Source organism: Polypterus senegalus, chromosome 9, assembly GCF_016835505.1.
Source record: "Polypterus senegalus isolate Bchr_013 chromosome 9, ASM1683550v1, whole genome shotgun sequence".
Taxonomy (NCBI): Eukaryota; Metazoa; Chordata; class Cladistia; order Polypteriformes; family Polypteridae; genus Polypterus; species Polypterus senegalus.
The window spans coordinates 124,996,565-125,021,517 of NC_053162.1; the positions used below are offsets into that span (position 1 = coordinate 124,996,565).

The 24,953-nt window shown below is 37.4% G+C and overlaps 1 protein-coding gene across 2 annotated transcripts in view; it reads left to right on the top strand.

Moving 5' to 3' along the window:
• The window catches only part of LOC120535725 (transient receptor potential cation channel subfamily V member 6-like), a 118,999-nt gene that overhangs the window by 89,217 nt on the left and 4,829 nt on the right, over positions 1-24,953 (top strand). For both annotated transcript variants that reach the window (XM_039763751.1, XM_039763750.1), the window contains 5 exons: positions 2,098-2,184; positions 3,772-3,848; positions 12,153-12,318; positions 15,357-15,423; positions 15,527-15,795. In XM_039763751.1, coding sequence (XP_039619685.1) covers positions 2,098-2,184; positions 3,772-3,848; positions 12,153-12,318; positions 15,357-15,423; positions 15,527-15,795 — 666 coding nt within the window. The remainder of the gene's footprint in view (positions 1-2,097; positions 2,185-3,771; positions 3,849-12,152; positions 12,319-15,356; positions 15,424-15,526; positions 15,796-24,953) is intronic.

The following is a 24,953-nucleotide window of genomic DNA, read 5'->3' on the forward strand; positions in this document are numbered from 1 at the left end:
GCTTCAGGTTCCTAAGCAGCAGGGCTCAAAAACTAAACTTGTACAATGGACTTAATTAAAATTGGTAGCTCATGGTCACTATTATACCAATGGATAGGTTACCACAGGATCTTGGTTCTAGGAGACTTCATGCCAGCAAAGCAGTGGGTCCAGAAGGAGTATCGCCATGACTGCTGAAGGCCTGTGCGCTGGAGCTGGAGAGTCCTCTACAGAGCATCTTCAACCTGAGCCTGGAACAGGGGAGAGTCCCGAGGCTTTGGAAAACATCTTGCATCCCCCTAGTCCCAAAGGTATCATCCTAGTGAGCTGAATGACTTCCGTCCTGTCGCTCTGACATCACATGTGGCCATGGTCTGCCATGCCCTCGACCCTCTGCAGTTTGCATACCAGGTGAAGGTGGGAGCGGAGGATGCCATCATCTATATGCTACACTGATCCCTCTCCCACTTGGACAGAGGCAGTGGTGCTGTAAGAATTATGTTTCTGGACTTCTCTAGTGCCTTCAACATCATCCAACCTCTGATCCTTAGGGACAAGCTGACAGAGATGGGAGTAGATTCATACCTGGTGGTATGGATCGTGGACTATCTTACAGACAGCCCTCAGTATGTGCGTCTCGGGAACAGCAGGTCTGACATTGTGGTCAGCAACACAGGAGCACCGCAGGGGACTGTACTTTCTCTGATCCTCTTCAGCCTATATACATCGGAGTTCCAATATATCTCAGAGTCATGTCACGTGCAAAAGTTCGTTGACGACACTGCTATCGTGGGCTGCATCAGGAGCGGGCAGGAGGAGGAGCATAGGAACCTAATCAAGGACTCTGTTAAATGGTGCAACTCAAACCACTTACACCTGAACACCAGCAAAACCAAGGAGCTGGTGGTGGATTTTAGGAGACCCAGGCTCCTCCTGGACCCCGTGATTATCAGAGGCAACTGTGTGCAGAGGGTGCAAACCTATAAATACCTGGGAGTGCAGCTGGATGACAAATTAGACTGGACTGCCAATACTGATGCTCTATGCAAGAGAGGACAGAGCCGACCATACTACTTAGAAGGCTGGCGTCCTTCAACATCTACAATAAGATGCTGCAGATGTTCTATCAGATGGTTGTGACGAGTGCCCTCTTCTATGCGGTGTTGTGCTGGGGAGGCAGCATAAAGAAGAGGGGTGCCTCATGCCTGGACAAACTTATGAGGAAGGCAGGCTCTATTGTAAGCACGGAGCTGGACAGTTTGACACCCGTGGCAGAGCGACAGGCGCTGAGCAGGCTCCTGTCAGTCATGGAGAATACACTGCATCCACTCAACAGTATCATCTCCAGACAGAGGAGCAGCTTCAGCGACAGACTGCTGTCATTGTCCTGCTCCACTGACAGATTGAGAAAATCGTTCTTCCCCCACACTATGCAACTCTTCAATTCCACCCGGAGTTGGTAAATGTTAACATTATACAAAGTTATTGTCTATTTTTACCTGCATTTTTATCACTCTTTAATTTAATATTGTTTTTTATCAGTATGCTGCAGCTGGAGTATGTGAATTTCCCCTTGGGATGAATAAAGTATCTATCTATCTATCTATCTATCTATCTATCTATCTATCTATCTATCTATCTATCTATCTATCTATCTATCTATCTATCTATCTTATCAAGAGTGTCGTCATTTCTCACTTTCTCTGAAATGTTGCTTATGCATGGGTCAAAGCTCTCCTGTCAAGTTTTCTTTTATAAATCCTGACTTTTGAATTGAAGGTTGTGTACACACTGTATGTGTCTCTTTTTGTACATCGCAAGTTTTATAAATGACGATATTAGAGTAAGTTTTCTCACTTAAAAATTAACTGCCATCAAAATTAAACTTAATTGTATAGATAATCAGATTAAACACTGCAGCCACACTCTGATTTATTTTATTTAGAAAATAATAATAATACAACCATCTTTCTTTTAACCTGCTTATCAAGTTCATGTTTGAGAGATGCGAAAAACATGAACAAATGACAGCCTTCTTAAGAATCTCAACTCATAAGAAACTGATGTTTACTATTAAAGTTATCACTATACTGAACACAATGTTTCATTTATCTTCAGGAAAGTTATGTCACCTACAATGATCATCTCAGACTGGTTGGTGAAATGATTAGTCTAATTGGCGCAGTGGTTATCCTTCTATTAGTGGTAGGTGTTTCTCTATTCAAGTCATTTGGTGTAATTTAGGATTCTTTAGGTTTTTGTTTTTTTTTTAACTGAGCTTTTATTTAAAGAATGCAGTATCAACATCAGCCACAGAAACAGCACTGAAAGGCATTTGTAAAGTTAAAGTTTACCACCTGTGTCTCATTTCTGTTGCTCTGACGTCACATCTGATGAAGACCATGGAGCGGCTGCTGCTTCACCACCTGAGGCCACAGGTTTGCCATGCCCTCGACCCTCTGCAGTTCGCATACCAGGAGAAGGTGGGAGCGGAGGATGCCATCATCTATATGCTTCACCGATCCCTCTCCCACCTGGACAGAGGCAGTGGTGCTATAAGAATTATTTTTTTTGGACTTCTCTAGTGCCTTCAACACCATCCAACCTCTGCTCCTTAGAGACAAGCTGACTGAGATGGGAGTAGACTCACACCTGGTGGCATGGATTGTGGACTATCTTACAGACAGACCTCAATATGTGCGTCTTGGGAACTGCAGGTCTGACATTGTGTGCAGCAATACAGGGGCACCGCAGGGGACTGTACTTTCTCCGGTCCTGTTCAATCTATATACATCAGACTTCCAGTATGACTCGGAGTCCTGCCACGTGCAAAAGTTCGCTGATGACACTGCTATTGTGGGCTGCATCAGGAGTGGGCAGGAGGAGTACAGAAAGTTAATCAAAGACTTTGTTAAATGGTGCGACTCAAACCACTTACACCTTAACACCAGCAAGACCAAGGAGCTGGTGGTGGATTTTAGGAGGCCCAGGCCCCTCATGGACCCTGTGATCATCAGAGGTGACTGTGTGCAGAGGGTGCAGACCTTTAAATATCTGGGCGTGCAGCTGGATGACAAATTGGACTGGACTGCCAATACTGATGCTCTATGTAAGAAAGGTCAGAGCAGACTATACTTTCTGAGAAGGTTGGCATCCTTCAAAATCTGCAGTAAGATGCTGCAGATGTTCTACCAGGCAGTTGTGGCGAGTGCCCTCTTCTATGCAGTGGTGTGCTGGGGTGGCAGCATAAAGATGAAAGACGCCTCAGGCCTGGACAAACTTGTTAAGAAGGCAGGCTCTATTGTAGGATTAAAGTTGGACAGTTTAACATCTGTGGCAGAGCTACGGGCATTAAGCAAACTCCTGTCAATCATGAAGAATCCACTGCATCCACTTAACAGTGTAATTTCCAGGCAGAGGAGTAGCTTCAGTGACAGACTTTTGTCACTGTCCTGCTCTACTGACAGACTGAGGAGATCGTTCCTCCCCCACACTATGCGACTCTTCAATTCCACCCGGGGGAGTAAATGCTAACATTAATTTTTATTTTAATTTTTTTCATTTTTATTACTATTTAATTTAATATTGTTTCTTTGTATCAGTATACTGCTGCTGGATTATGTGAATTTCCCCTTGGGATTAATAAAGCATCTATCTATCTATCTATCTATCTATCTATCTATCTATCTATCTATCTATCTATCTATCTATCTATCTATCTATCTATCTATCTATCTATCTATCTATCTATCTATTTCCAATAACTGAATAAATTTTTGTTCTGTTTTCAAGGTCCCAGATATACTGAGAGTTGGACCTACAAAATATTTTGGTCAGACAGTTTTGGGTGGTCCATTTCATGTTATTATGTGAGTGTATTTATTTTATTTTATGTTTTTCCACTTATTATATTGCACTGACTAGGCTGTATCAGTGTGTGTGGAGAATATAGATGTAAAGACTACAGACATCACTGTTTAAGGAGTAACAAAGAAAAATGATTTGCCGAATTAGAAAGAAGTACCTGCATGTTGAAGCCTCATAACTATTGCAGAAATAAGTCAGAAAATCAATTTAATAATCCATCCATTCATTTTCTGACTGTAGTTTTCCTAATAATGTCCCAAAAGGCCAGATTCTGGTGATAAGGAAACCCAGACAGACTGTCTATTATAGAGATAGACAGTTAGACTTGACAAACTAATTGAATATTTTAGGCAGTAAAAAGTAACCCCTGCAAGCATGAATGAAACATGAAAATATAATAGAAAGATAGAAAGTTGAGAGTTAAACTATGGGTTAATGAACACATCTTCTTTGTTGAGCTCACCCAATATAAAATATTAAGCAAAATAAATAAAAGAAATGTGATTTGCTTCCAGGAAAACAATAGGAAGAAGACAATACAGTCTGTCACAGAACAATAGGAAATACTACAGTAGGAGGTGGAAGACATTATTTCCAGTGGTGCTTTAGATAAACGCATGTCATAAATAAAACATCTTTCTATAGGATGGAACAGAATGTTAAATAAAAATGTTGAGCACAGGCCCCTCTTGTTTACTTTAGGATTATAATAATCAGTTCTTACTGAATGGCTTTTTTCCAGTTTGGAACATTCTTTTACAAATAAGTTAGAGATGGTGGATTGGGATTTTTCCAGTTGAGTCTTTTTGCATCTAATGTTCTGTCAGATATTACAAGTGATTTTTCACACCACACTTTTATTCCATTTGGTATTATTCCAATTATTGCTGTTAAAATATTAGCATATTTAACTAAGTTTATTCAAGAGATATACAATTTCTTTTTCCCAAAATGGTTGTAGTAGTAGTGTTTTGAACCACGTTGGCCATTATGGATGCAATGAGAAGGGAAGCAAAATGACACCTTTTATTTACTGAACACATAACAATATGCAAGCTTTTGAGACAGCTCAGGCCCTTTCTTCTGGCAGATGAAATCTAAATGTAGCGCCTCATCAGTTGGCTCATGGCTTTCAGTACAGTGAGCATGATGGTTTGAAGCTTGGCTGAGATACTGTTAACCTGTTGGTCAGTTCCCTGTGAAGTGATCATGTAGGTTATATACACTGATGAAAACTCAAAAGTTCTTCATTGCAATTGCGTTGAATTGGTCCACTTAAAAGCGAACTAAAGTAGTCTGTATATCATAATTATCACTTTTAAGGTGCAATATATTTTTTTATGTCAATGCACAGCCTAATCAGTCTAATAATGGCTTGGTGATATGATTTATTATGCATGTGAGTTGTCATTTAGAACGTTTGGGTGAATTTCCCTACTTTATTGAGAATGTAATCATTTCCTAGTTTCTCCAAAATGTTACATACAATGGATTGCTGTAAATACACACACATTCTCAAGTCATGTTTTCTTTATTAAATCCAGACGTTTGCATGGGAAGCTATGTACACATATTTTAAGCCTCTTTTTGTGTGTACTCAGGTTTAACAACTCTGACCCCAGTTCTTTACAATAGCAAACAATGTAAGAAACAATATTGGATGAAAGAACAAAAAAAAAAAACTAATTTTACTTGTGTCGCATAATACACATCTTTTATCCAGATGCTAGCCGAAAATGTGTAAAACAAATGCTTTTTTTGCTTATCTATTGTTAAATAGTTACTTCTTGAATTATTAGCTCATGCTCAACCAGTAAACCCAAATACTAATGAGAGAGACTATTCAATTGAAGACAAGGCCAATGAATGACAGGTCTTCAAGACTTTGGTTGGATTATGTGACACAACATAAGTTTTATTTATTCTTTTTCCATGGATGTTTTTCACATTATTTACACTTGTGCAGAACTGGTGACCATTGAGCTCTGTTATGTGATAAATTTCTCTCAATTCAGCATGAAAACATGAGACTAACTAGGGGTAAGTGGCATTTAAAAAATACCATTTTTGGGTGGAGTATTTCTGCAAAAGTGCATGTGAATTTTAAGTTACACCTCTTTTGGGTACAGATGAACATATCTGCCTAAAATGTATTCCTACCTGTAAAAAAATCTTTAAGAAAAGAAAAGTCAGAAATGAAAAAGATAACCGTCTGGGATAAGGATTCCCATTTCAACATGGCACATTAACTGAACAGTAGGTGAAAAATGAAATAAAGCAAGCAAGCTAAAATATAAGCACAAAATTGAATGAACTGTGGGCTGATACCTTGGGTTCATTGTAGTAGAGTGCTGTACTGTGTTAGCCATAGATTGATACAGATTTATACAGGAGGCTGCTGTAACCTTGATGAAGGGGCCTTAGCTGCCTCGAAAGCTTGTATTTGTAATCTATTTAGTTAGCCAATAAAAGGTGTCATTTCACCCTACTTTCTCTTGGGTTCATTTTGAAATAGCATGAAGATAATGACTGGCATGCACACTAAATGCAGTAATCATGTTGAACGTGAGTGTTAATGGTTGTCTTTCTGATAGTCTTAACTCATATATGGGAACATCCATCCATCCATTATCTAACCCGCTGAATCCGAATACAGGGTCACGGGGGTCTGCCAGAGCCAATCCCAGCCAACACAGGGCACAAGGCAGGAACCAATCCTGGGCAGGGTGCCAACCCACCGCAGGACACACACAAACACACCCACACAGCAAGCACACACTAGGGCCAATTTAGAATCGCCAATCCACCTAACCTGCATGTCTTTGGATTGTGGGAGGAAACCCACGCAGACACGGGGAGAACATGCAAACTCCACACAGGGAGGACCCGGGAAGCAAACCCGGGTCCCCTAACTGCGAGGCAGCAGCGCTACCACTGCGCCACCGTGCCACTATATGGGAACACCTCAAAGTATTTGTCTGTCTTCTGTTTTGTTTATCTTATATACAAATGACTGCAGGAGTTGACATGTCAAGGACAGACATATTCTGAAACTTGTAAATGCTCTGTTATTGTCAGTCTTCCACAAGACAAGGAGGACAGCCATGGACCTATTGCTGATGAGTTTGTTCAATGATGTGATCTTACCTTTTCACAGCTAAATATCTCTAAGGGTATGGCTGTAGAGTTTAGGTACTCCACTCCTCCCAGCCTCTCAACATTATCAATCAGATATCTTGGGATGATCACTGATAACAGGCTAAACTGTCCTTTCTTAGGAAACACAATTGTTTAAAAGTGGTCAAAATTGTAATAACACTTTTTAATAGATCTTTTATTAAATCTGTTGTTACTTTTGCTTTTATAATTGTTCCTCTGGCAACCTCAGCATTAAGAATATAAACTATTTTAACAGCCCTGTAAAAATTTGTAAAATTATTTGTTTGCAATAGACCTCTATCACTGAGCTGTATCATAAATAGATTAGAAAGAAAGTAAACTTGAATTCTGTCAGTCAATAGTCATCCTCTTTATCAGAAATTTGAGCTGTTGCCATCAGACTGTAAATTTAGGCTTCAAAGGTAAAGAGCAACTAGTTTGCAAACTTTTCCATTTCCAGAGCTAGAAGCATTTTGATTTCTGTTACTTTGTAAGGTGATTCTTCTCCTTTGTACTAATCTTCATCATGTGTACTTATGACAATGCTGGTTGTTAGTTGAAGTGTCTTGGTTTGTTTCTTGTATCTATGTAACAGTGGCCTATGTTTTATACTTTGTTACTACAAACAATTTTTTTCTGGGAAAATAAAAGTCTACCTATTGACCTATGTTGAATTCTATGTGGGCTAAAGATGACTGAAATAGGTGAGGTGTATGGAACCAACAAATAGGCGCTTTTCCACATTAAAATGTGTCCTACATTAGTTCCATATCTTTAGTAAATTGTGAAAAACTGAGATGCTGGTAAATTGATGGTAATTGTTGACTAGAACACAGAGCAGAGCATGCAAGGAAGATTTAGAACAGGATTTAATTTCTGCTGCAGACTAAGCCGGTGCAGACTTGTGAACTTCTGCTAATTTCCATTATTTTATTGTATCAATATTTGCAGCCCATTAATAAAACTGAAAGTTAACTAGTGTTGTGCAGCCTTCTGCTCTACCTCTCTGTACCGTTGTTGTTTAATTCATGGCAGTTGTGAGTTCCAATTAAACAATATTTCAACTGAATCTTACTTCTTAAAAAACAGTTTTTTTGATGTATAGCACAGAGAGATGATCTGAAAGAGGTGTAGGAGGTTTGGAAAGATCTCCATTGTAATTGTAATTTTTGATCCTCCTACCTAAAGGAAGATGAAATGAGGACCGTCTTTTAACTCACTGTTTTATATTTTGAGTCATACTACAAAGGTTTTGTTGAAATAAATCTTTATATGTCCTTGTAATTGTAATTATTTCCAGGTATTTAATCTGTCCTGGCGCAATCAGCAAAATGCTATCTAGACTAGTCTGAGAATTCCCAGGACAAAAACACTTTTATTTAAATTAATTTTGAATCTGGATGTCTTATGAAATTCTCCTAGCAGATTTATTAATAATGACTAAGATACATGCTGGTCTGTGATATAAACCATCATATCATCAGTGTGAAGAGATATTTTTTGTTTAAGCCATTCAGTTATGATCTCTTATCTCTAACTGTGTCTTGAATAGCTAGCATTGGTAATAATGGACACCCTTGTCTGGTTCTGCATTCTAATTTGAAATAATCTGAGTTCATGTAATTAATATGTGTTGAGGCTTCTAGAATAGTACAAAGTAATTTAATCCTTGCAGATAAAAAAAACAAAAACAAAAAGGAACAATATTGTAAACAGAGCAAAAGCTTTTTCTGAATCCAATCATAGTAAAATCCCTGAAGATTCAGATTCAGTAGGTGAACATATTATTTTAAACATGTGATGAACATTAGATAGTAAATATCTATATTTAATAAATCTGGGTTGATTTAAACTAGTGATGAGCAATGATCTTCACAAAATTAAATTCACAGTGAAACTTAGTTTTGCTTTGCACAAAAAATGTTAAAGCAAACTATGTTTTTTCACAAACAAAATTTATAGCATCGACACATATATTTTTATCTCTTCTGTAACTTTTTTCTTCATGTGCAAAAGCTTGTCACTTTACTGCAGTGAAGAACATGGAAAGAGGGTGTAACTAGAGAACACTTACCTGGAAATCATTTTGCCACTGCTAAAAATGTATTGGCCTGGGGATATGCCTGCTGGCAAACCTCTGGCATACAAAGTTGGGTAAAGTGAATACAGGCTGGTGTTGCTTTTCACCATAAATGAGTGGTGGAAGGTGGAACTGAATGAAAATGCACGTAAGAAGTGCAGATGAGAACATGTCAGCCTCCAGGGAAGAAGTTGTGAGTCATCAGGATGATGTTGGAGGGTATGGTTGAGCAAAGATGCAGCAGCTTTGGTGGAAGAATAAACCTTATGGAGCAACATTTTCTTACTTTCCACCACAAAAAAATAAACAAATAAATAAAATCCAACACAATTTCCTTTTACTGCGTTTCACAAGTTGCAATAGCAAAATCACATGTGAAACAAATGTTAGGGGTAATTTTATGCAGCTGTACACAAAATAAATTCTTCTGTTTTGTCCACTAATAATCCTGACATTATTATTGAGAGAAGCACTTCCACTATTCTTCTAGATAAAATTTTCCCCAGTATTTTAACATTAAAATTCAAAAGTGGAATTGTTCCCTATGATGCACATTGCAGCAAGTGTTTAAATTACTTTGGGAAAACAAGCATAATGTTTTTGTTGGAATTTATTTTTCTGTAGCTTCAATAAATACTGGTAGCAATAATGGAAAGAACTAACTGTGTTAAAAACTTTTATTAAATTTCCACTGGATAGCCGTCTGGACCTGCACCTTTCCACTATGCAATGAGTTAATGGCATCTTGAATTTCAGGAAGCCTCAGAAGTTTATTAAGCTCTTCTGAACTAAGGTTTTCAAGCTGAGGTATGAGTTTATTTGTAATTCATCAAAAAAAATCCATGGATTAAATGTTGCCTTCTTTACACTGTGAGGAATATAAGAATTTATAGATTTCCTTAAATGTGCAAGTCATTTCTTAGTGGCCTTGAATTTTATTTCCAGTTGCATTCTTCATCTCTATAGTCACATTCAGAGTCAGGTCAAGGTAAATAAATGCTCTAAACTAAGTCCACCAATGGAGCCCCTTTGGCCCTTTCCTTGCATAACTGTGAAGAGATTAAGACTCAGTAAGAGTTGAAGGTGAAATAAGAGATTAAAATTGACCTCTTTACTGAAAAATCAGTAAAGAAAATAATAAAGCTTAAGGGTCCATTATACAAATTAGATGATGACATAAATGCTTTCCACACTGAGCCAGCTCTGTTTACAATCGATAAAAGCAAAATTCAATACAGAAACATATCTGACATCTAACAACAACTTCAAACCAAACTTTTCAATGCTACTCACCATGTCAAAGAAGACATTTTTTAACAATGCAGATTAAAGTAAAACATGATATACTGCATAAGGACAGTTATAAAAAAAGCAGAGTGGTGCAATTAAAGAGATAATGGCATGATAGCTGGGGGAACACAATCTGTGATGCTCTCTTTCTCTAGCTGACCTTAAAATGTGCAGTTTTTGTTTAATGGTTAAACCTGGGCTGACTTCCTGTTTGTTGTGCTAAAATATAATCAGGTTGTGAATTAAATCCTAACATATTAAGGTGGGCCACCTATAAAAATACTATCTTAGCCTTTAAGGATGGGAAGATAATTTTTTTATCTTAAGTTCATGATTGAGGCCTTCATCATTCCAACTTGCAAATTTTAATGATTGATTACATTTATACTGCTTCTTCCTTTTAAGAGGCTTTTTTGATTTAAAAAAAGAAAGATTTGAGTTAAACTTTAGTTTTATCACCAATTTCACATCTTTTTCTGGAGGGAATTGCAACTAGTAAACTAACTAATAAATTATAGAATGGAGGAATAAGGCAAAAAAAATAACTGTCTTTCAGTTCTCTTATCTAAAACATTTAGTAAGTGTATTTATTTTATTATTGTGAATTTCCCCTTGGGATTAATAAAGTAATTAATAAAGTATCTATCTATCTATCTATCTATCTATCTATCTATCTATCTATCTATCTATTAAGATAAAAGATAAAAAAAAGTTGTGCACACTGTACACTGTAACTGCAAATGCTCTTTATTATGAAGTGCTAGCACGTAGCTAATACATTTTTTTTACCCAATTCAGGTCTTCTGGGGACCGGAGCTAATTGCTGTAACTATGAACAATACAATACAATACAACACATTCACTGAGAGCAGACATATGATGCTATGAACAAATTGTCAGAACAAAGGCATCATTTCATCTTAGGACACTCATGCACACACAGTGTGCAATTTAGAGTTAATTTGACTGCCATGTCTTGTCAGGAAAACTAGAACACATAGAAAAAAATTCATACAGAGACAAGGCATAACGAACAAACTCCATAAGAACAATGCACACAGCATTCAAACCCAAGACACTGAATCTGTAAGGCAGTAGCTCCACTGTCTGCAACTTGTACATTTTCTTATATTTTCATGAAGTTTTAACATAGTGGTTAATATTAAATATATTCTTCTTCTTCTTCTCCTTTCGGCTGCTCCTGTTAGGGATTGCCACAGCAGACCATCTACGTTGTCTGCATATTTATTTTTGCAAAGTTTCACATCGGATGCCCTTCCTGATGTAACCCTCCCCATTTATCCAGGCTTGGGACCGGCACAAAGAAACTCACTGGTTTCTGCATCCCCTGTGGCTGGGTTTTAAAATATATTAAATTAAGTGGTGCAAATAATTCTCACTGCATCAAATATTTTTTGACTACCTACATAGATGAATTTCAAATGTTATCTTCAGTGTACATTACACAGAGCTATAAACATTTTATTTGAACTTCAGAAGTGGGTCAGAAAATGGATGGATGAATGTTTATCTGTTAAGCAAGTGTGGCATGATTTATAATAATGGAATGAATAAAAAAAGATTTTTGAAGTTAGTTGCATTTTAAAACCTATTATTCCTGCTTCAATCTAGGAGTGTGTTAGTTAAATTATTATTGGATAATTCAGAATCACAAAACATTTCAGGTATTAACTCTTTAAAGCAACATTTTAAAAAGGATTGCCACACATATTATTTGTATTTAAAATTTCTTCATTTGATTTCTTTTATTCTGCAGTATAACGTATTCTTGTCTATTACTGATCCTATTTATGCTGCGGATTACAAACTCAAAAGGAGAAATGGAAATTATGGCATATGCACTGGTGCTTGGCTGGTGTAATGTACTCTTTTTTGCTCGTGGATTTGAAATGCTAGGCCCATATGTTGTAATGGTTCACAAGGTAAGTTTAGTTCTTATTATTGCATTTAGTCATGTCTCAGTTGATGAATTGATGTAAACAGTCATCTAATTTGTGAGCAATTTTAGTCCATGACATCATTACAAGGAAACTGCAGCTCTCCATACAACACAGAGTGCAAGTTTGGAACAAATCCTGGATATTACATCAGCCCACCAGAGGCCTTAATTACACACATACATACAGACCACTTTAATGCTTTCGCCACACCACACACATGGTAGAAAAAAGCCTATGTATGTATGGCAAGGTAATGCAAACTCCATGCCAATATTGAAATCTGGTTCTTAGGATTTGTGTGGAAGCTATACTAGCAACTACAACATATAATTATCCCATTAAATACAAAAATGACAAGCGATCATTTGTACTTACTTGCAGTGCAATACTTGAAAAACTAGACAAGTATGAGATTGTGCAATAAAAATACTAAACATTCTATAATACTGATCAACTACTTAAGCTGTCATTATATTTATAACTCAACCTTTTTCTCTTTGTTCAACTTGTTTGCCTTTCTTCAAATTTCTGCCGTAATCTGAATTTCAGATTTCTGTAATTCTAAAGAACTTTTATTTTTTTGCTCACTTTAATTCTCTTCCATAGTTCACCATTATTCTCTATTTATTTGTATAGCACTTCTAACAAAGTTTGCACATTTTTAAGGTAATATTTTGCCATCTTTGTCAACATATATTCATTTACTCTTCTCTTAAAACAACATAACATTCTTGAACCTGTTTAATCTATTTCAGGGTTGTAGGGTCATATAAAATACAAGAAAACATATTTGCTACATTAATTAATGTATTCAAAATAAAATTCATTGGCATGAGTCTACAAATGAGTAAGTCCGTCATTTTCTAACTCCTTGTGTTCTGAAGAGGGTCGCCGGGTGTGCTGGAGCTTATCCCAGGCAGGACAGTGTACAAGGCAGGAACAAACTCTAGGTATAGTGCCAGCCCATAGCAGGGCAAACACACATACACACCCCAACCACACACAAAAACCAATTTAGTATTGGCAATCCACTTAACTTTAATTTCTTTGAACTGTTGGAGGAAACCAGAGCACCCAGAGGAAATTCACACAGACATGGGGAGAATATGCAAACTCCATGCAGGGAAAACCAAGCGCGGAAACCCTGGTCTCTTTACTGCAAGGTAGCAGTACTACCACTGTGCTACTGTTCCCCTACTTTATACATATCTTTTATGTGAAATCTAATAAACTTTCGTTATACAAGTCAACCTATACTTTTCAAATATTGTCTGCCTGGGTTAGTGCAGTTCTAAACAGCTTAAAAGAAAAACTGAAAGCAAAGACCAATGAATATAAAAATCTATCACACACTAAGAAAGGATCAGCCAATGAGAAAATATGGTGTCTGCACCATATAAATGTATTTGTGTGTAGCAGACATTCAGGCATGCTGCAATGTGGAAAACAAACTGCTTGTAAAACTGCCAATATACTTTATTTTGTAATTCCTCTGACTATTTTCCTGACAAATCAATAATCTGACTCCCTCTACTGTGTTAGCAGGTACCTTTCTTGACCCCTGTAGCATGATGTCTTATAATATACATATATTTAAATCATTAACATGGGCAGATTCTCTCTTGTCCTCTTATTATGTGATATGAAGGTTTGACTTCCTCTTGATAGGAATATCTGCTCTATAGTGTACAGAGATGCTCTAATATTATCTATCACCTGCCTGGCAGACTATTCATAAACTTCTGGTTCAAAGACACAAGATATGCTTTGCAATATCCAGAGATCTATCACCCACATACAGCTGAGGGCATTACATTCCACTTTTTCCTCAGAAGCAAGAGTAATAACCTATGCCTCTAGGCATCTAGGCATATACAGTATAATTGAACCAGTCATATTAGATAGAACTTTATTTATAGGTATACAGAACTTTATTTTTGCCCTGGGGAAATGTGGCTTTTTACAGAAGCTCTTTAAATAAATAAACACACAAATAGATAGATAGACACATATTCACACACCATGGTATGAATGCATACCAGAATGTCTAAAAAGCAAAAAAATGAAAAAGAAAAACAACTTTTGACTTGGCTGTCTCTGTTACAGTGAGGCGTTCTGCAGATATATTGACGTTGGTATAAAGAAGCCCCAGTAACATTTCTTCACACACTTTTGCTAAATAATTAGTTGGCTAAAAGTACTCAGTGTCATGATGTGTAGCATTGCTCATAATGACATTCAGTTTTGTTTTAATTCTCTCCTTCGCTACTACCCCTAGGGGTTCAGAGTGCATCCCATAATTAAGGCTACCCTTTTAATTAACTTGTTAATTCAATTGGCCTCTCTTGAAGTGATGTTACCAGCTCTGCACATCATAGCACGGGAAATTTCACTGGCCATCACAGAGCTGAAGAAAATGTAAAGGATGTCACATCCCACATTAAAGAAAAGCAGTCCCTTAAGGAAAAAGAGCCAGTTCTGCCCTTTCTTATAAAGTTCGTTTTTGTTCTGAGACCAGTCCAACCTGTCATTAATGTGGACCTTCAAGTACTTGTAAGAGATGACCTCCTCTGCATCTACTTCCTGAATAGTTACCGAACATAAAGTCTCTGGCACGTCGAAAGCCAATAACTAATTCCTTGGTTTTGCTGACATTAAGATGCAGATGATTGTCTTTGCACCAAGAAAGAAAGTTTTCCACCTAATTCCTATACTCTCTCTTATGCCCCTTTATCAATATTATCCATAAATGAAAAATCATCTGAGAATTCCTGCAATTGATAAGACTTGCTATTATATTTATAGTCAGAGGTGTACAGAGTGAAGTGAAAAGGAGACAAGACTGTTCCTTGTAGTGCGCCAGTGTTGCTCACATCTGCATCAGAAACATAGTCCTTGAGTCTCACACACTTCAGTTAAAATAACATTGTCAAACAGTAAACATTATCATTTGCTACAAAATATACAAAAACAGAAAATTTTCTTTTATTATTTAATTCATGTCCTTTTGTTTCTGGCAGATTATGTTTAGTGATATGTTGAGATTTATTTGGCTGATGACCTTTACTGTGATTGGCTTCACTGCAGGTTAGTAAGTAATTTTGGCTTCCTTATTGTTGTTTGTTCATATGAGGATTTATGCTGTACATTTATATTCCAATTTACATTTATTTCCTTTATTTTCCCTTAGCTCTATGGATGGCTTACATGACTCAGGATCCCTCTGCTGATCCACAATTTGGTGACTTCCCCACAACTTTCTTTGTAGAATTTGAGTTGTCTCTAGGACTTCTGGATATTCCACTAAATTATTCAGTGTGGACTCCAAACATAGTGAAAGTTCTCCATGCAGCTTTAACCATCTTTGCCTTTCTCCTCATCATGAATCTGCTAATTGCCATGCTAGGGGACACACAGACAAGGGTGGCAGAGGAAAGAGATGAGATTTGGAGAGCCCAAGTGAGTTATCAAAATTCCGTGACAATTCAATATGTTGATTTTTATTTTAGCAATCATTTTGCCAACAGTTAAAAAATATCCAGTGTTTTGACAGAAATAATACCTTGCTTTCAGTATATTTCTTTATATCTATCCATCCATCCATCCATTATCCAACCGCTATATCCTAACTACAGGGTCATGGGGGTCTGCTGGAGCCAATCCCAGCCAACACAGGGCGCAAGGCAGGAAACAAACCCCGGGCAGGGTGTTCTTTATATCTACTTGAAGGTTAATTAATAGCTGGGTGCACTTTTTTCACTTGTAAGTGCATCTGGGTGAGCTGACAATTTAGTAAATTCATATAATTACTGACTGTGTAACATTAGTGAAAATGGCAAAATGCAAGGATTTTGAGGGGTCAATACAGGGGTGTCCAGCTCTGGTCCTGGTTGGACGCAGTGGCTGCAGCAGGTTTTCATTCTAACCATCTTCTTAATTAGTGAGCTGTTTTTGCTGCTGATTAACTTGTTTTGCCCTATTCTCAATTGACGTGACTCAGGCCCCTTAGTTATTCCTTTTTCCTTAATTAGCAGCCAAACAATAATGAGACACAAAACAAGCCGCCACATGACCCACTAACCTGAAAATAAAGGAAGGTGAAGGTCTCGGTCATGGTGGTCTGTTCAGGTTACCAAAACATCTTGACGGTGGTCTTAGAAAAAACAGTAAAATCAACAGTCCGCTGTGGCATAGCGAGAACAGCAACAAGTCATGATATTCAATAACGGCTTTAATTAACAGCAAGAGCTGGTTTCTCGTTAAGAAACTGGTTGGAGTGAAACTGGCTGGAGTTTGACGTTCCAATTTAGCTGGCCGTCTGTTGGCTCGTTTCACATCTCATTTCTATTTGGCTGCCATTCAACGAAGAAACTAATAAATTCAGAGGACTGAATCCTTAAAAACACTGCTATTAAAATGAAGGGAAAATGAGTTAATTAGCAGTGAAAACTGCTCTCTGATTAGGAAAAGGATTAGAATGAAAACCTGATCTGAACAATTTTTGCCACTTTTTTTGAACCCTGAGATTTTTTTCTTTTGTCAGTTTCATTCTGATAATTTTAGGAAGTGGGTATACTATACATATTAAGTCATTAAAAAACAACCTAGAACTCCAAACCCTCTGCATCAAATGCATACAATATATAATCAAATTAACATTTTAAGGTCCCCAAAATACTAATACTTGGTAACTTATTCCATGTATGTATGGCTCATTTTGTGTAGACAAATATTTCAACATACCTAACAAACTTTTATATATGCCCATGTTTTTGGTGAATAATTAATTTTAAAGTAACTGCTGGCATCAGCTCTAGCACAGTAACTGACTTTATAACTTTAATGATCTGTATAATATTAGCTCTTAATCTGCATTTTCATGAACTGAAAAGATTCAGCTTGTTAACTCGGGTCTTGTTTTAAAACTGGACGCCACTTGTTTTTTGTTGGAATTCTCTATATTTTAGTACTAGTACATAAATAATCTTAAAATACACTACAGAGAATTAAACATAGTAATGTCTGGTTAAGAGCAAAAGTCAAACAATGAGATACTAAAGTAAACAACAAAAGTAAAGTAAACAAAAAGCGTCTGCTTTTTGAACAAGACCTGTTAAATCTTTCCTTAGTTTTTAATATTCTGCAGTCCAGTCTAGCAGCTGTTCTGTGGATTTTTTTAGTACTTTATTTCTTTTGAATATAGATGCTAATGTTTTATAATGTACTAAGCATCTAGCCTCGTAAGTCTGTTGTATAACTCAAGAATAACTTACTCTGTTTTTTACTCCATGAAGCGTGCCAAATAAGCCAAATTCCTATTATCTTCTTAATTTCTTTTTTGTATTAACATAATAAGTGAAAGTTATGAATACACTATCTCTCCACAATCCTTCTTATTAGGAGTAATTGTAGGTTTCAGATGTATGTAAAACTATATTTAGTTACATTATACTTCATCTCCCACATAATGTATGAATCATTTTGCTGAGAAATCTGTCCTTCACCTGGATTCATTGTCACTTCAGAAAAATATCTTAATGCTATAACTATCTTCAAATTGCACCTTCAATTACTGCTACTTGCAATGTGATTGTCTGTTGGTTTCACTATTTGTCCTTATTATGCTTATCTTTACTTTTACTTTTGTCCAGTGTTTGAATAATTATGTAGTTTTTATGGCTGTTCTTCAAGTGCAAGTGACCATTTCCTCTGTACACATTGCTGTCCTTTCATTCATCGGATTCACCTTCACATTCATCTTCACATGCAGCTGCAAGCGTGTTTAGTAATGGGTGGCTTTCATATAAATAGGATCCATTCACAAAAAAGCTAAATTGAAATTAAGGACTTTTTTTGCCACTAATGGCTCTTTACTGGATTTTTGGTTTAGTGTGTCATTTTGGGCTTCTACTCATGCACTTTTTTTTGGTGTCCAGTTGGTCTGTTATGGTATTTTTTGTTTACTTGCAGGAGACAGGTATTGGAGCCATTTACCTACATTTCAGCTGCTACTTTTACTAATATAGGACAGAGTGTTGGCTCTGAGGCTAGGGATCTGTGCTGGCACTCGGATTTGCTGGTTTGAATCCTGTAAATGGTAGAAGTGACTACTCCATTTGGCCCTTGAGCAACCTGCAATACCTTTGTCCTGGGTATATATTAATCTGCAAGCAGGTCCTCCAATTTACAGGGAAACTTGGGGTTGGTGGAAGGACCACTGTGAAAAACCTCATACTAGTCCAGTGTGGTGCTGAGGTGCAGTGGCTTGGTGACACATGTCAGTGCTTCAGCCAGCAGACAGTTGCTGTAATCCAGCCATAAAAAGACCAGAGCCTGGACCAGACATTGTGCTGAATATTCTATCAGATACATTCTGATCTTATGGATATTGTACAGAGTGAATCTGAAAGGCAGAGAAACCATAGTAACATGATCCTTGAAGAAAAGCTGGTCATCAATTACCACCCCAATTTTGAATACCAATTTGGAAGGTGTTAGTGATAATGAACCAAGCTGTACAGAGATGAGATACTGAACAGACAAGATGAGCTGTGATTAAAAGAAGGTGTGTCTTTGCCATTTTGTGCTGAACACGATGTTCCTTCATCCAGGTTGCAATATCAGTGAGACATACAGAGTTTTATTTGAAGATTGCAAAACATTTTAACCTTTGTTATGCCTCTTGGGCTCTGTCTATAGCCATTTTGATTTTAATGTCTCCTATTGCCTTGGGGAGAAAACCAGATTATCTGCTTTTTTGCATTATGATGACAAGGCAAATGACCTAGATCCAGTTCCTATTATACTTCATAATAAATGTAATAATTTCTTCTATGCTACATTATTATTATTTAAACCTTACTTTTAAATTAATTCAGCCAAGCCCCTAACCTAACAAACCCCAGGTATTGCAGTTCATAATGAATAAATCCACAGCAGATGTGTTGGCTTAAAAGCTTCATTCTTTGTGATAAGAATACAGTACACAAGGGACATCAAAAAGGTTTGGGGCAGCCACCCATGTAATATGCCCTGACTGCAAATAGGTAAATGTTTGAGAGTTGTAACTGGTACAAAGTCTAAGACAGAACTGACTTATAGAAGCAAAGATGGCGGCTTTAAGGCCTGGGACCGGAAGTGACATCATCATAGGTGCCAAAACAGGAAGTGACGTCATCATAGGCGCCAGAACCAGAAGTGACATTATCATAGGTGGTGGGATTTCCCGTGAACGGTCGGCAGAGGATTGAGAGAGCGAAAGTCAGTGCACCTTGCCTCCCTTGGTCTGGTGTGGAATTATCTTTATTCAGGCACATTTGCACATGTGTGACACTGTACATTACAAAAGAATTTATACTGAACCATTTTTGGTGGCTGGCTATTGAAAATTGTTTAAAAGTTGTACTGTATAATATACAGTAGAGAATAAGAACTACCATGGTTCCCAGTAGGTCTTCTACAGCCTTTATCGGTTAATTTCATTACAACTCAACAGCCACTCATACTGAAAAATAAATGTCCTCATGTGTATCAAAAAATCATATACAATATCTTTTTTTCATTTGGAACTGAAGGAAATATAAAAATAAAAATGTCATTATACTACAGTGATGATATAAAGTTTATGGACTCATTAGGAGTTCTTTTGAATCTTTGCATAAGCTGGTATAAAAATGTGATCAGACCTCCATTTAAGTCATAAAAATAGATAAAGAGAAAAAAAAAACAACAAGTAGTACAAAAATATTATACCTTTTAATTAATTTATAGTTCAAAGTGACGCATCATTAAATGTCTTTGCTGGAACAAGTATGTTAATCTATGCTTTCAGTAAGTGGTGAGACCTAATTGAGCAGCAATGACTTAATGACTTGAATAAGTATTGATCAGTCCCACATATTGGCTTGGAGGAGGTTTGGCCCATTCCACCAGTTTCCTTACAGAACTGTTTTATCTTAATGATACTAGTGGGCTTTCTTCAAATTATGCCATAACATTTTTATTGGATTAAGGTTTGTATTTCATTTAGGAGAGCACTTTGAGTAGTGAGAAAAGCACTATATAAATGTAAAGAATTATTATTATTATTATTTAGCCATTTCATAAATGCTCTCTCCTTCTTTAACTATTCTGTGGTAGAGTAACTTGCATGTTTAGGGTGTGAAGGATACCAGGGCATCAGTGAGCTCCAACCTCCCAAACATGAACACACAAAGAGTCCCAGGTTCAAACAATGGAAGGTTTATTCAGTTCACCTCCATTAATTATCACAAGCACGAAAACACAAGTTTTCTCTCTATCCTTAATTCTCTTACCCGATGGAAGCACTTCTGTGTCACATGAAAGTCCATTATAACAAGGAGCTTATCTCCCTGCAGCACCCTCTTGCGGCACCCATTGAACCCAGCAGGGATGCCCTGCTGAACGACATTTCCCGACATGCCCTACTGGCTTACCACTGGGCATGGATGTCAAGAGCTGCTGCCAACTAGTGTGCTGGGGGTGAAAAAAGCCCCCAGTGACATGTTTCCTTTTCAGTTGGCTGCCCGTTCATCTCTTCCCCTCACATATATTATTTGTTGGAGTGAGTGTTACTGAATTCCCATCATCTGACTCAGTGACTGATTCACACTGCACTCCCATTTCATATACTATACAGTCTTCACTTACCTGTATAGCCAAATCAACTTTATTTATTACCGCTATGACCCTCTGTTGAAGATACTGGTGTACAGCTTTTATTGGGCCCTCTGCCAGTTTCTTGACCTCTCTAACAGCAATCACTATATTGTCCAGGACATATCACAGAGTTAACAACAGCTTTACCAAGTTCTCAAGCCTATCCAGATCAATTGGCTCCTCTGGCTTTTCCATGGGTTATTTGAGAAGGCTTCATGTTTTTCCGTCAGATATGACGGTCACTTCTGGTTGAGGCTCTGTCAGTATAAGCGGTAGAATCTCTGAGAGAGGTGGCTTCGGATATAAGAAACACATGATGCTTCTGCAGGGCTTGAATCACAGTGTTTCAGTGAGTTTTATTCTAATAAGTTATTGGGTGTGTTTGGTTTACATAATTGTGTAGTTTTTGTGGGGAATAGGAAAGGAAAATGGCAACATATGGGGTTAACAAACAGCACCTCGCTGAAAAGTGACCAAGGTATTAATTTCTCTGTGTTATATGCAAAACAAAAGTTATGAATGTTTGTTGTTATTTACATGCTTTTTATTTTGTACTTTGCCTTTATAGCTCTTACGGAGTGTTTATGAAACAAGGTCACGGAAATGGTAATAAACATTCATAAACCATCAGTCTGAGAGTTGACCATCATTCAGCCGGGGTCACTACACCGGACGATCGTGGACAGGACTGATCAGCCTCGGTGATAAAATTTTGTTGCCTGGATCAGTACACTCAGCCCCTAGGAAGAATTAAAGGGGAACTCACCTGTGTTTTCCTTCTTTGCTGGCCATGTTTGTTTTCCCAGCTTGCCCTGGGATGATCCATGTGACTGCTCCTCATCAGGTCACATGGAAGTCCATTATAGCAGAGGGTTTGTCTCACTGCAGCTCCCTCTTTCACGGTACCTAGTGACCCCAGCAGGGCTGCCCTGCCGGACTACATTTCCTGGCATGCCCTACTGGCTTCCCACTGGGCACGGATATCCGGGGCTGCTGCCATCTAGTATGCTGGAGGAGAAAAAAGCCCACAGCAACATCTTTCCTTTTCAGTGGGCTGTCCGTCCATCTCTTCTGGTCCTTGCTTCTGGGTCTGATCCCTTTCTCCTTCCCGGCTGGGATGCTTATCTGCCTGTCAGGAGCCTCCTATCCGGGTAAGGAACTATCCCCTCTTCTGGCCTGGATGCCCATCCAGCCTCCGTGGCATCTATAAGGGTTGTTGTCTCACTGCAAGAACCACTTTCTGTTGAGGTCCAGTATGCACACGGACACCTTGACATTCTCCCATTTAATTTGCTGGTACAATCTAGATAGAATTCATAGTTCCATCAATGATGTCAAGCTGTCTCAAACCATTCATAGCAGGACAGGCCAAAACCTTGATACTACCACCACCGTATTACATGGTTGGCATGAGGTTCTTATGTGGAAATGTAGTATTTGTCTTTTGTCAAACATAACATTTTACACCAAAAAAAAAAAATGTTTGGCTTCTCCATCAACATAACATTCTTGTAGTGATCTCCTTGGTTAGGAGTATTATCAAAATGTAAATGGGCAACAGTGTTCCTATTGTGGAGTAGTGGCTTCCTTCTTGCTGTCCTCCCATGTACACTCTTCTTGTTTAATGTTTGCATGGATAGGGAACACTGCCATTAGGCAGTGCAAGAGAGGGCAGCAGATCCTTAAGTGTTACTCTGGAGATGTCAATGTAAATTTATTTATATAGCACATTTAAAACAACATAGGAATGTTGTGGGCAAAGTGCTTTACAATAATAGAATAAAAGAAAACATACAAATAACATAAATAGAAATAAAATATATGAACATAAATAAAATAAATAAAAAATGGAAGTAATGTTACATAATCACAACGAGGAAACCATCAGATCTTTAGTCTTGTTTTGAACAGTTCAATTGTAGATGACTCCTTTATGTAATGAAGTAAAGAGTTCCACAGGTGAGGAGCAGCAACTGCAAGTGCTCTTTGTGAATATGAGATCTTTGTGAATATTATACTTTTAAGGAGAGTAACAATGATGTTGAATGTTCACCAATTGTACACTATCTGATTGACTGTAGTCTAATGAAACCAATATTCTTTAGTTATTGTTACAGCCTCATGAGCATCAAAAAGTATTTTTCTGAGGTCCCTGAAACTTCCTTTGCAGAAGTCATGGCATGCAATCAAACACCAGTATGGTCAAGACCAGACTCCGGCAGTTAAAACTCAGGTTTATGCTTTGTTAATAGGGCTGGTCCATACAAACTCAGAGTTAATTCTCATCCCATTAATTGACATTTCTTATTCTAATTATCCCCTTAATTGAACTTAACTTAACTGAATGGTTCAATAATATTTTTCTGACAAAAACATTCAGTGTTAGATAGGTCTGATCAATAAATAACATAACATTTTGCATCCTGTTTATTTTATATTGTTTTCTTTATCCCTTTTCATTGGTTTAGTTAAAGATCTGTTTACATTTGAAGGTAACTTTAAGCTGAAACCTTTACAGCACCACTGTATGTATGCATGACAATTAACTTCAAGTTTATTTACCGAATTCTGCAAGCCAGAAAATATCTCTTTGTTTTTAAAGCAACCCACTTTATCCTACTAAAGAAATCATCCACAGCTAAGAAGCTGTCGGAATTCTTTATTGCCCATATTTTTCTGTTACACTGGTTTCCTGTATCTATTATTTCAGGAATGGAACCAAAGTGTGTGTCATGGAGAGGATCAATAGTTAACTACAAAATTATCTTTGCTGCCATGTTTCTGACTTTTAGTTGAATGGATACAATTATTTGCTGTGGGCAGAGTTACAAATGCTCAAAAGTCTAGCTGGAGTGGAATCTTCCTCTTTCAGTAAATGCATGGTTTAAAACCACCTATTTTGTCAGTTTCTCCAATGTCTTCCCCAGTATTGGGCTCTAAAAATACAATTCATTACTTGAAGCAAATTTGGTCCAGGGTCTGTGCCAGCCTAATCAGAGCCAATGCTAAATACAAGGAGTTTGAGGACCAACATGACAAGTACCATCACTGTACAATAGTTCAGGGTGTGTGGATGTGCACAAAAAAAATTGAGATTAGATATACAATTTCAAATGTGGTACCCACAATATAGAAGGCCATTCAAAATCATAAGACAAGTAAGTCACTTAACTTATACACTCATGTTTTAGAAGTACATTCTTCCTTTTGAAGTATTCAGTCTGAAATTATTGGCATCCTGTATTTGGATCCCTCAATCCAATTCCTCATCTCCCATTATGGTGTATAAGGAATCTGAATTTGAAGTACAGACAATATCAAATTCATGTATTAGAGAAATTGGAAGGATTATGGTTCCAAGAAGAGGTCTTGAGTTCCTGCCTATGATATTCATGTTCCTAGCCATTTGCCTATTTTTCATGAAATATGAATACTTATATTCCTCATGTGATCATCTACAGTTGTAGAGTCACAGTTGGTAAATGATTAATTCTTGCTCGGTGCTGTGCATCCCAGCATATTTTTCTCAGAAAATACAGGTGCTGGCTTGATTTATGATGTGCTGTTTTCAGATACAGTGAGGCCAATCACAATGTAAGCTGTCAAGACATCTGCAGTTCTGGAAAGTCCAACCTCATTGCCATGTGCAACTTTTTACCAGCATTTTAGTTCAGCTGTCATAAAGCTAGTTAGGTAAGGCAAGCTCTTGCCAGTTTTTCAATAACCCATGGATTAAGTTCCTGTTTTTATGGGTAGGAGTCAATGATGAAAGTTTATGTATCTACTTTTTACACCTCTTGATGTAGTCCTTTTCCCTGCTCCCTTCTACCCTGATCTAATCATTTTGTACAGCATATCCTACACTACAGATGTGAGAGCCTTATCAAAACTCTCTTAAAATCCAACATACAGTATTTCATGTCACAAACACCACAATG